Source organism: Drosophila innubila, assembly GCF_004354385.1.
Source record: "Drosophila innubila isolate TH190305 chromosome 2L unlocalized genomic scaffold, UK_Dinn_1.0 5_B_2L, whole genome shotgun sequence".
In the NCBI taxonomy this organism is placed as follows: Eukaryota; Metazoa; Arthropoda; class Insecta; order Diptera; family Drosophilidae; genus Drosophila; species Drosophila innubila.
In genome coordinates, this window is record NW_022995373.1 from 139187 (window position 1) to 150262 (window position 11076).

At 34.8% G+C, this 11076-nt stretch overlaps 2 protein-coding genes across 6 annotated transcripts; both read right to left on the minus strand.

Annotated features, from left to right (window-relative positions):
* Positions 1 to 3335: 3335 nt before the first annotated feature.
* On the minus strand, positions 3336 to 6332 carry LOC117782514 (guanine nucleotide-binding protein subunit beta-1). 5 transcript variants are annotated; one of them, XM_034619533.1, is made up of 3 exons: positions 6108 to 6332; positions 4891 to 5057; positions 3336 to 4820 (listed from the first exon to the last, which is right to left on the minus strand). In XM_034619533.1, exon 3 carries the CDS (start codon positions 4628 to 4630, stop codon positions 3608 to 3610), a length of 1023 nt encoding a protein of 340 aa, XP_034475424.1. In that variant the 5' UTR covers positions 4631 to 4820; positions 4891 to 5057; positions 6108 to 6332; the 3' UTR covers positions 3336 to 3607. The 5 variants fall into 5 exon arrangements, 2 of the variants coding, with proteins under 2 accessions (XP_034475424.1, XP_034475423.1); XM_034619532.1 differs by lacking the exon at positions 6108 to 6332 and adding an exon at positions 5229 to 5510 and having other exon boundaries at positions 4891 to 5143; XR_004617285.1 differs by lacking the exons at positions 3336 to 4820; positions 4891 to 5057 and adding an exon at positions 5554 to 5679.
* A 1218-nt stretch (positions 6333 to 7550) lies between these two features.
* On the minus strand, positions 7551 to 8805 carry LOC117782515. Its single transcript, XM_034619534.1, has one exon. It carries the CDS (start codon positions 8728 to 8730, stop codon positions 7783 to 7785), a length of 948 nt encoding a protein of 315 aa, XP_034475425.1. The 5' UTR covers positions 8731 to 8805; the 3' UTR covers positions 7551 to 7782.
* Between the last annotated feature and the right edge of the window lie 2271 nt (positions 8806 to 11076).

Here is an 11076-nt window from a genome sequence, read left to right on the forward strand (position 1 = left end):
TCCAACGATATAAAGAACATATCTGTAGTTTCTATAGTTTAGAAACTATTTCAATTTTAGCGGGCGTTAGCGTTTTCCCGCTAAGCTAGCCGTTTTTTCAAGCAAACAATTCTAGATTTTCGAAAAGTAATAAATCTCCATCATTACATTTAAGATTTTTGAGCGCTTTGATAAAGACAATCAAACAAACAAACAGACTTTTTATTTCATTTTGAGGAGTCCACTAAAAATTTCAAATTTCAGCTGTCGGATTTAAGTGATAAGAGTAATGTATCAATCGACGTGTATTTTTAATTCGCATTTTTTACACTTACACACCCCTATCTCATGATCCTGGTAAGTAAGCAAATCTTTTAGCATGCCATTTTGCTAGTTAGGACTAACTCGATCTGATTGGACATATATATCGGCTGTATGTATTGCTAGTCGCCTTTCGCACCCTTCGTGCTCCTTTCGTCACTAGCGCGAACTGCCGTCCGTTGTAATTCAAAGTTTTCAATGTATACTTTATGGGTTAAGGAGAGTTTTGTATCATTCAACCGGCATTTGAGGACCTTTCCATTGATGCCAAATAAAAATGAAGTCACTTTAAATACCGAGTAGATTTAGCTTTAGTCTTGTATGAACGCTTTTGACCCCCCTGTATGATAGTCGCATTTCGCATCCTTCATGGTGGTTTCATCACAAGCGCGGACTGTCTTCAACAGTGCTCTTTTGGGGCTAGATCACAATTCTGTCAGAATATTGAGTTTTTGACTGTTTTCACAAACTAGATCGACAATGCGCCACCTCAGGATGACTTCCAAGATTTTGATTTTTTGCACAGGTATTCCTATTTATCATATCCCATAAAAGATACAGCAGTTTCCACCATATCATAAATCCTCATTACGCACCATTGACAACACAATAAGTTAACTAACGAACTTCCGAGAAGCTAGTGGGAGCCACGTTTACTTAATAAAATTAGAATACACTTTCAATATAAATGCCCAGTTTACGGATTCAACATAAGTGGTACATATGTAAGCAAAATGTATTTTTGAGTTTTGATGTAATTTTAACATGAACATGTATTTTTCGTTTCGTTATCTATTTGTTTATTGATAATACCATAAGCATTTAGTAATGGGGTTACTTTCTTTGATGATGAATTCAGCTAATTACAGACATTCATTTTATTTATTACTTTTGATTTGGGTATAAATTGTACATAAGAAATCATAGTAATAGTACAGTATTGTACTCACGCAGTTGTGTTTTTGTGGCAAATGTATTGCATGTATATAGCATTTTAAATTTACATATAAACATATAAATTTTGTATAAAGATTCTGATATAAACATAATTTAAATGGTTGCTTGTTGTAGTACTAATCAGAAAACATTTAAAGAGTAGTTTTTTGTTAAGCATTTGTGTTTTGACGTGTTTTTTTTTTAAGTTTACGAATTATCAAATTTTATGCATATTACTAACAATATTATTTTGTGTTTTCAGTTATATTTTTCTTTTATGTTAAATAAAATGGGTTTTATGAACTTTCATAAAAAAAAAAAAATTTTTTTTGTAAATTATATGCTTTAATTTCTACGTTTTATCAACTGTGATGTTAAGTAGAGGTCATACTCAAGTGTGTATATTTTCTGGAATTTTCGTTCTTTTTGTTATTGAACGGAATTAAGCAAATTGTCTGTTCGATTGCAGGTTCATTCAAATTAGACGCTAATTGCAAATTAGTTTGGAATAAAAAGAGAACGCCGCTTCCCCTTGTGATGTTTTAAGTTGCATTTTTCAAAAGAAATTAAGCTTTTATTTGCACGATATTAATATTTGGGGGACCAGTCGCTTATACATAATAACATTATTTTGTGCGGTACTTCGTTAAAGCATTTTGTTCCAGTTAAGCTAAAAAATATATATAATTATAATTTAGCTTGAAAATGTAGCGACTGGTTTTATTGACATATTTTCCATCATTCCTTTATTGACCCTTTCTTGAATGGATTAAAGTGTGCTATGTTTGGGCATTACAATATATGAACATAAATACATTTGGAATTTTCGAAGCTCATACGTGCATGTCTTATGGTCAAACAGTAAACAAAATATGTATTTATGTATGAAATCGCACCCCTCTCTACAGTTGTAAAATAATTAAGCATAACGAAGTCGCGGATTCACCCATCCTATCTCACACCCGTAACAAATCATGATGTTATAATGAGCGTCGGTCACTAGATTTGATTTGATTTGAATATTCAAATACTGTGTTGCTACTTTTAATGCATTTGTTTGAGTGTTTTTATGTTCACGATCGATACTTCTGTTAGTCTATATGTTAAGATTTCGTTAAACATTTATAAATTTGTTTAGGTTTTAAAGTTAATTTTTCCATTTATTATTGTAGCTTATATGGCCGTCAATTATATATGTAAATAGTTTTTTTTCACTAATAAGTATGTTATTTAAATCATTCTTCTTTTTGCTTGTATATAAATTAAGGACTTAAACGTTATAAGAAAATGTTTTATAAAGTGTATTGTTTACTGCTTTTTTGTTATTAATTTCATTACATTAAATTTTGTAATTTACGCAATATTTTCATGCCTTTTTATGTTCTATCTGTAATTTTTGTTGTAAATGCTTTAATTTTATTTGACTTTGCTTCTTTAAGATCAGCTATCTGCCGTATATGTATATTAATATATGAAGTCGTTTAAGAATATTAAGATTTGATGTCTGACAAATTGATCTGATGTGTCACCCGTGCTATGTTATGCATACACACAAAATGTGCATACACATGCACGGATAATCACTATAATTCTCGAGTAGTACGTGGTGCTTTCATAGTAATCAACAATGGTGCACACTCAATTTCATATTTTTGACTATATATAGCAGACGTGTCCGACGCTACTAATATATATGTATATATATATTTTATATATCATATATATATATATATTTTATATATCATATATATATATATATTTTATATATCATATATATATATATATATATATTAGTATATATATACATATGTATACCTTAACGCTCTGAACTAACAATACGTACTTTAATCTGTAACTGTTACCGGCATTCTGACTTCTGACTATATCAATGACAGCTCATCTCATAGGTTTTGCTTCGAATTTTTCCATTTACACTAATAATATTCTTGTATGTATGTATATGTGAGAGTGTGCGTGTGTGTTAGTGTATGTCTAGATGTAGTATGTTGCTGTGTATGCCTGTGTTTTGGTTTGTTTGTTTTGTTGTATAAGTATAATAAGTATATAGCAATATAAATAATTTGTATATAAAGTTCTTCTTTTTGCTGTGGTCTATGTTGCTGTGGTCAACGCAGTTTAGTTGTTTCATCATAATTCGCTGCTGCTGTCGCTATTTTAATAATTTTTTACTTGAACAGCATAACAGGTAACAAGGAACCATTGACATCCTACACATCAACACTTTACTTTTGTTGCGATGTCGCTTTGTTGCTGCTGCTACGGTTGTTGTTACTGTCGCTGCAGCTGCAGTCACTGCAACGTTGACCCCTTCTGCCCCACCCATTAACATGCGCTTTTTGTGGACACCAACTTAGTTCCACACACGCAAAAATGAGTCCCACGATCCTGTTGCTACTGCCATACCATTTTCAGTGACGCCCAAACATGACACACGGTTATCGTGGCCGGCAAGAATGCCTGAGCGCTCTGCCTTCATTGTGTCCCAAACATTGCAGTTAAAGTCATCGTATCCCGCTAATAACAGGCGCCCGCTTTTCGAGAACGCAACGGAGGTGATGCCACAAATTATGTTGTCATGCGAGTACATGGCCAATTCTTGATCGGCACGTATGTCGAACAGGCGACAGGTTGCATCGTCCGATCCTGTCGCAAAGGCTTGTCCGTTGGGGAAGAAGGTGACTGCATTGATATCGGATTCGTGACCGGGAAACGTTTGTTTGCACACACATTCTCTGATATCCCACAATTTGGCCGACGCGTCACATGCACCGGATACAAAGGTTTTACACTGTGGTGCCAGAGAAAGTGCCATCACATCTCCCGTATGGCCAAGAAATGAATTAATTTGCAAGCCAGTTTCGATGTCCCACAGGCCGCACGACATATCACCAGAGCTGGTCACTATTTGATTGTCGTCCAGGAAACGACAGCATGATAGATAGCCACCATGGCCGGGCAGCTCGCGGGAGACGCGTACATTACCTTCGCGTGTCTTAAGGTTATAGATTGAACACATGTTGTCAAGGCCGCCGCAGGCGACGTAGCTTCCGGATGGAGCGTATGCACAGGTCATGACCCACGACGAGCGCAGCGGTATGGCGTGTACTTTGTTCGTGGTATGCGAGTCCCAAACAATCAGTTTGCCATCCTGTGATGCGGATACCAAATTTCTCGAGTCATTACCCCAATGCATGGCATAAATCTTGGCCAGATGTCCACGCAGTGTGCGTCTCGTACGCATCTGTATACGTCCAATAGGTTCCAGCGAAGCAGCAGCCTGCAAAAGGGACGTGTCGCACGCAGCCTTTCTTGCATCTCGGATAGCATTCTTGAGAGATTCAGCTTCTTGTCGCAGACTGTCTAGCTCATTCATCTTATATTCTTTTTCTTCTTCGGTTAGTTGTTCTCTTGTTCGGCTCTATCAAGTTGTTTCTCTCTCTTTCTCTGTCGCACACACTTGTGTGTGTGTGTGTGTCGTGTATTCAGAGTGTTCAGATTCGTTTAAATACTGAATAGATTTTATTGATTTGTTGTTGTTCTGCGATGCGCTTGTTTTCCAAAAACTAAAGATGTAGATCCAATTAGTTTTGAATATATATTTGCATTAATAAAAACACTAAAAGATAAACTCACGGTTCGAGCTATTTTGATTGCAGTGCTTCTTCTTCCGTCACTGTAACTGTCGTCGCTTTCAAGTACGCCTACATACAAGCAATAATTTATCAGCTGGACAGATTACAATCGATTGTTGTCAGATGAACTGATGTTTGATCAACTTGTCTTCAGGGTCCAGTCCGGTCCTATGGTAAAATGTTCGATGGATTTTTAATCTTTCAAATTTTTTTTCTTATAAACACTTTTTAATTGTTCTCTGTGAACAGCTCAGCTTGATTTGATTTAAAACATTTATATAAATATACACACATCAACATGTATATTTATATTTATGTATAACAATAAAGTGATTTTACTTTTTAATCCGTGTGGAAAGAAAAACCGTATGTACTTAAATCTCAATGAAAAGCGTTTTGATTCGCGAGCCTTTCTTTTCTTTTTGACTGCACCCGTTTGTTTCTTATTTAAATAAAATTTTTAGTTTATAAACCAACGCCGCTGGATTAAATTTTGCACAAGTCCTCAGTTTAAGTTAACTTTTTCATTTCATACAGCATAAGAACTGGTCGGCACTATAATTTTCACACTTCTTTCAATTATTTCTAACTTTAGTTTTCTATTCTGAAACTTGTAACGATAAAATTAATGTTGACTGTCGCAAGCAAAATAATTTTTCCTTCCGCTGTTTGCTGCTTGTTTGGTCCGCCTAAATTCACCCGTGCTGTTGCCTTCCCTTTGTTACTCGATTCGCTTTTTTGGTACACTAAAATTGCAATTTTTGCACCACCGCAGTCAATAGCAAGGAAACTAGTAGGAGAAAGCAGTACAACCAGTGTATCGTTGTGGCAAGTGTTAGTATGTACGTCAGCGAAAGCAGACTAGAATGTAACCACAGAGTAGCGGAGTGACAAGCATAGACAAATGATAACCATTTATCGCATTCGCACCAAAGAGAAATACATTGACGTTCCATGGCATTGGGAGAGCGAGAAAGAAATACAAGAGAAAAATCAATTTTAAATACTAAAATACTATTTAACATTACAATTATTTAATATGCACATCAGCACAAATACAAAATTTGTCAAGCTAATATATTCGGATTTGGGTAAAAAAAAAAAACAAAACTCGAATCGCCAATTGTATTCTATGCAGTATATGTAAGTACCAGCATAAGTATTTGTATGTATATTAGTACTACTGCTATTTAAAATATCTCATTGGTGAACACACACCTGGTGGTCACCTCGGTCAATGCCTTTCAAATGCTCATCAGTGGCTTTTTATTATGAAGTAACATACACAGTAATCCGATGGAAAAGGTATAGAGTTATATATATTTGCAATTTTAATCTGTCAACTTATCGTCTGTGATTTAGAATTTTTCACAATATATTAATCTGAACGCACTTCTTATTTGCACTCTAAAATGGGCAGCCAACACCTAGTAGTCCAGGAATGCAAATAAAAATCGATTATTATTTCCATCGATATATCTCAGCACATTAGGGGATTTCCTGAAACAGATTCAGATTAGATTTTGGTAAATATCAATTGCATGCCGAAAGTTTCAAAATAATAAAAACCTCAAATAGAGGGAGGTTTATCATGAATTTAGCCAAAACAACTAGTTTGCGGACACAACTAGAAAAATCATTATATTGGATATTTAACTAAATTCCAATTGAAAAAGAAGTTGGAAGACCACTGGAGAAGGATTTATACGATTTTTATGCTCATGCAACCGTGAGAATGAAGCGGCGCAGCAAAATTTTTTTTTTTTTAATTGCGCGATTTTTGTTTTATTTAAGGTCCTGTACTTACACTCCCCAACACTGTTTAAGAAGTCACTTGTGATAGTGTGACCAAATCAGTGCTGGTAAACGGCTGTAATAGTGACAAGTTGCATTAAAACAGATTTAGACTGGCGTATCATTGTCAAAGGTGAAAAAAAAAAATATGATGCGGAGCGCTTACACTGAAGTCGAATCTTCGAAAACAGCTGTTCGGCCTGCCAATGTAAGCAAACAAACGGTCCATTCGCTAATTGAAAAGTGTGTACCAAAATTTTTATGGAGCTTGATTATGCGTTCATTCATTTTTTAATATTTTTCTTTATCCGGTATTATTTAAAAAATTCAGCATTTCGATAAAATAATAGACAAAATGCTGCCACACTTCTATAAGATGCGGCCGCATGATTGTCTTCTTCTACCCACAAGTCTTTTAAGCGAATTACTCTCGAGAGAAATATGTTGTTCGCGAGGTGTTTACGTCATATAAAATAAAAGGTGTCAAAATTAGATAGATAAAATTCAGCAGCGGTTTACCTGAGCAGTCCTCAGAACTAAAAAGCAGAGTTGCCAGATCAAGGGGCTTGTCGGTTTCCAGCACTGTTTATGAAAAAGCTGATTTTCATTAGGCTGCCTGTAAGAACATTGAAATTTTTAACCTTCGTACATCGATGACAATAATGGTCGGCATTTATTTAAAAACAAAGCAAAGATAAAAACTTTTTCTGAGAACTCTCTTTTATGAAAAACAATAAAAGTCAATGATGCGCCTAGTGTAAATACAATATTATGAAACACCAAAACTGATGTTATATGGAGTCTCCATAGATTTAAATAATATAAAAGAATAATAGTTGAGTCCCCAAACTAATTTTTCAGCTAAGTTCATGATAAATCACCCTCTATTTGTGTTTTTTTTTTATTTGGAACTTTCGCCATGTAGTATACATTTACCGATTTAATAAAGGTGCTCATTTTAGGGTTTTCATTTAAATGAAATTTAATTCAAAAAATTATATATTCGAAATTCGACAAAAATTTCTTTCAAAATTAACATTCAACTTTTTACTATTCAAATTATTAATTGAAAAGCCTCATCAAGGCGACTGAGTTCCCTCTAGAGTGGTTCTGTTTTGATTTTAACATCGTTAGGATGCTCCTTATTGCTCCCTGATGAAGGATTCGGATTGGGCGACACCTTCTTGTTTTTCTTCTTACGTCGTCGAAAAAACTGTGATGGCTTTTGCTTCTTTTTAGGTTTTTCACCAATTGAACCATTACCTATTTGCGATAGTTTGAGGATGCCGAAGCAGTACCATATTTTGAAGCTAATCTTTCTTAGCGCCAGCAGAGATGCATTGTCGATCATGATTTCCAGCTGCAGAATTTCATGAATTGCAGTCCGATTCACAACTTTCCACTGCCTCGTGCAGACATCATTCTGGGCACTTATGTATCCCAAAATCATCTCATTCTGATATTCCAGACTATTGGGAAAGTTGCCTTTTATGAGGAATGACAAGGGAAATTGATGTTCCTCCAACAGTTCGATATCCAAAGAACAATAGTCCTTGATGTGATCAATGTTATGTCTAACCCACTCGGCTGCACTGTAATTGGAGCAGGTGAGTAGACACCAATCACTTTGTTCCCCACATGCTTCAAACTGGGGTCTCACTCCCTCCGTAACGCACGTTAGCGTCGTCTTAAGAATCGCTTCCTTCAACTTTGTCATTTGCTCTGCCGTCAGTGGACGTGTTCTATCCGCCGCGGTGAAGCCAAGTCGCACAGGTTTCTTCCAATTTATTTTCGGGGTCGTGTTCAGGATCGTTGACGACTGTGACGCATCAGTCTTCAGTTTCTTTGATGTTTCTGGCTGCGTAGACATTTCATCAGCACGTGTTCGCTTTGCCCGTGTTTCCGTTTGGAGATCAGCTGCTTCGGCTTCCGAGTTTCCATTCAAACTCGGATTCTGATTAGAGACATGTGATTCTGTCTCGCCAGGACCTTTGTTATTTATTTCAATTTCAGCTTCTCTCAGCCTGTCCTTTTTAATTGTCTCCATGCTAAGCAACTTGTATCAATAAGTTCACCACAGCTTATTGAAATTTTATTAAAGCCATGAGCAATTCACGAGCTGCTTGTGTTTCTGTCACTGTTGATAAATATCGTAAGCAAGAATGCGCTAAGATTCTCATCGTTTGATGTTTTTATCGATATATTAAAATAATCTTCATAATATTCATCTGACGTAAGAAAACAAAATCCCACAAAAAAAAACCTCTACACGAGGTAAAAGTCTAGTGACGAAAGCAATTTCTAGCCCCAAAATTTCTGATATCCAATTTGGTGACGAACAAAATTCAATTTAATATAAAAATTTTAAGTAAATATATAAATTAGTAAATAAAGAAAAACGAAAATGACATTGTGAACTGTGCGCAAAAAAGGGTGAGCTTCTTTGTATATAAAAATTCTTTTTTGCGTAGTACCGAATGCCAATTTTCGTTTTTTTTTTTTAAATTTATATATTTATTTGAAATTTTCATATTTAACTGAATTTTGTTTGTCACAAAATTGGATGTCAGAAATTTTGGGGCTAGAAATTGCTTTCGTCAATAGACTTTTACCACGTGTAGAGGTTTTTTTTTGTGGAATATCAGAAATTTTTGCAATTGCTTTCGCTTTTGACATTGTAACTTTATCATTAATGCAGGCAGATATAAAAATATATTAATTTAGTTGTTGAATTTCTTTCATATTTTAAAAATTTTTTTAATTATAAAGAAAACTAGGGGGCTCAGCCCCCTGCTCGTTTCGCTCGCGTGGCTAAAGTCGAGCATACTCTTCTGTCGGAGACCCCGTACTTACTATGCAAAAAAAAGTTTTTCATACTAAGACTTGGATTTCGCCCGATCGGTCCTATGACAGCTATATGATATAATAGTTTGATTAAAACCAACTTTGGTCAGGATCTGTAAGTCTAACATAAAAAAATATATAAAACCAAGTAAAATGCATATTGTATTAGTTTGGCTAAGATTTCTCATTAAACAAACAAGTTCTTCACAGTAGAACTTGACTTTCGCCCGATTGGTCCTATGACAGCTATATGATATAGTGGTCCGATAAGAACTAACTTCGGTCAGGATTTTTAGAAATAACCTAAATGCATATGCTATCAATTTGGTTAAAATATCTTACTAAACAAAAAAGTTTTTCATACTAAAACCTAATTTTGACCCGATCGGTCCTATGACAGCTATATGATATAGTGGTCCGATTTGAACCAACTTTGGTCAGGATATATAAAACCAAGTTAAATGCATATTTTATCAAATTGGTTAAGATTTTCCATTAAACAAAAAAGTTTTTCGTACTAAAACGTGATTTTCGACCGATAGAAAAATGTATAAATTCAGTTAGCATGTATTATCTTCCAAACCCTACAGCCAAAATTTTTGTTTCATATACCAAAAAACGCAAAAATTTTAGGTACTACGACATTCTCAAATTTAATTTTAAAATCATTAAAGCCATTTTGTCAGAAATCGCCAAAATGTAAGCTAAAAAACTTTATTTCACCTGTAAAATGTTACCTGAGTACTTTAGAAAAAAAAGTTTAAAGTTACACCTAAAAGCGGTTTCAAAAAGTCGTAGAACAAACATTTCAAGATTTTTGAAGGGAAGTAAATCCCCATCATTAGATCCAAGCTTTTTTACCGTCTTGATACAAACAGAAAAGCAAAAAAACTGACTTTTCATTTCAGTTTGAGACGGCCACTAAAAAATTTCAAATTTAATTTGGATTTGGGTGATCGAGGTATCAATCGACGCGTATTTTTTATAAGAACCAAACCAAACCATAAAAGCTACAGATATGTCCTATATTTCGTTGGAAAGGTAGTTTTAAGGACTTTTAGGCGTACGTTTAAACTTTTTATCTAAAGAACTCAGGTAACATTTTACAGGTGAAATAAGGTTTTTAGGCTTACATTTAGGCGATTTGTGACAAAATGATTTTAACGATTTTTGTTAAGTTTCAATATTGCTAAACCTAAAATTTTTTGGTATATGAAACATAACGTTTGGCTAAGGGATTCAGAATATAAATATTTTAATAAGTATAGGGTTTTTTTTTAGAGGTATGGAACTTCGAAATGAAATAAAACACAAGAAAATTGTTTTAATGTCCATCAATTTGGCTTTATTGTAATTTTATGCCAATAATGTTTAAGTATGATATCCGGCATGTGGCCGCCTCGGCTGGCTTGAATATAGCCAAGTCTAGAGGTCCAATTTTCAACCACTTTTTCGAGCATTTGGGGCCGCTTGTCGGCAATAACGCGACGAATGTTGGCTTCCAAGTCCCCTAACGTTTGTGGTCTGTTGGCGTAGACAAGCGACTTCA

What these genes read in the sequence shown, in the direction of transcription:
- LOC117782514 (XM_034619533.1), bottom strand. Translation starts at nt 4,630, where the DNA reads ATGAATGAGCTAGACAGTCTGCGACAAGAAGCTGAATCTCTCAAGAAT.
- LOC117782515 (XM_034619534.1), bottom strand. Translation starts at nt 8,730, where the DNA reads ATGGAGACAATTAAAAAGGACAGGCTGAGAGAAGCTGAAATTGAAATA.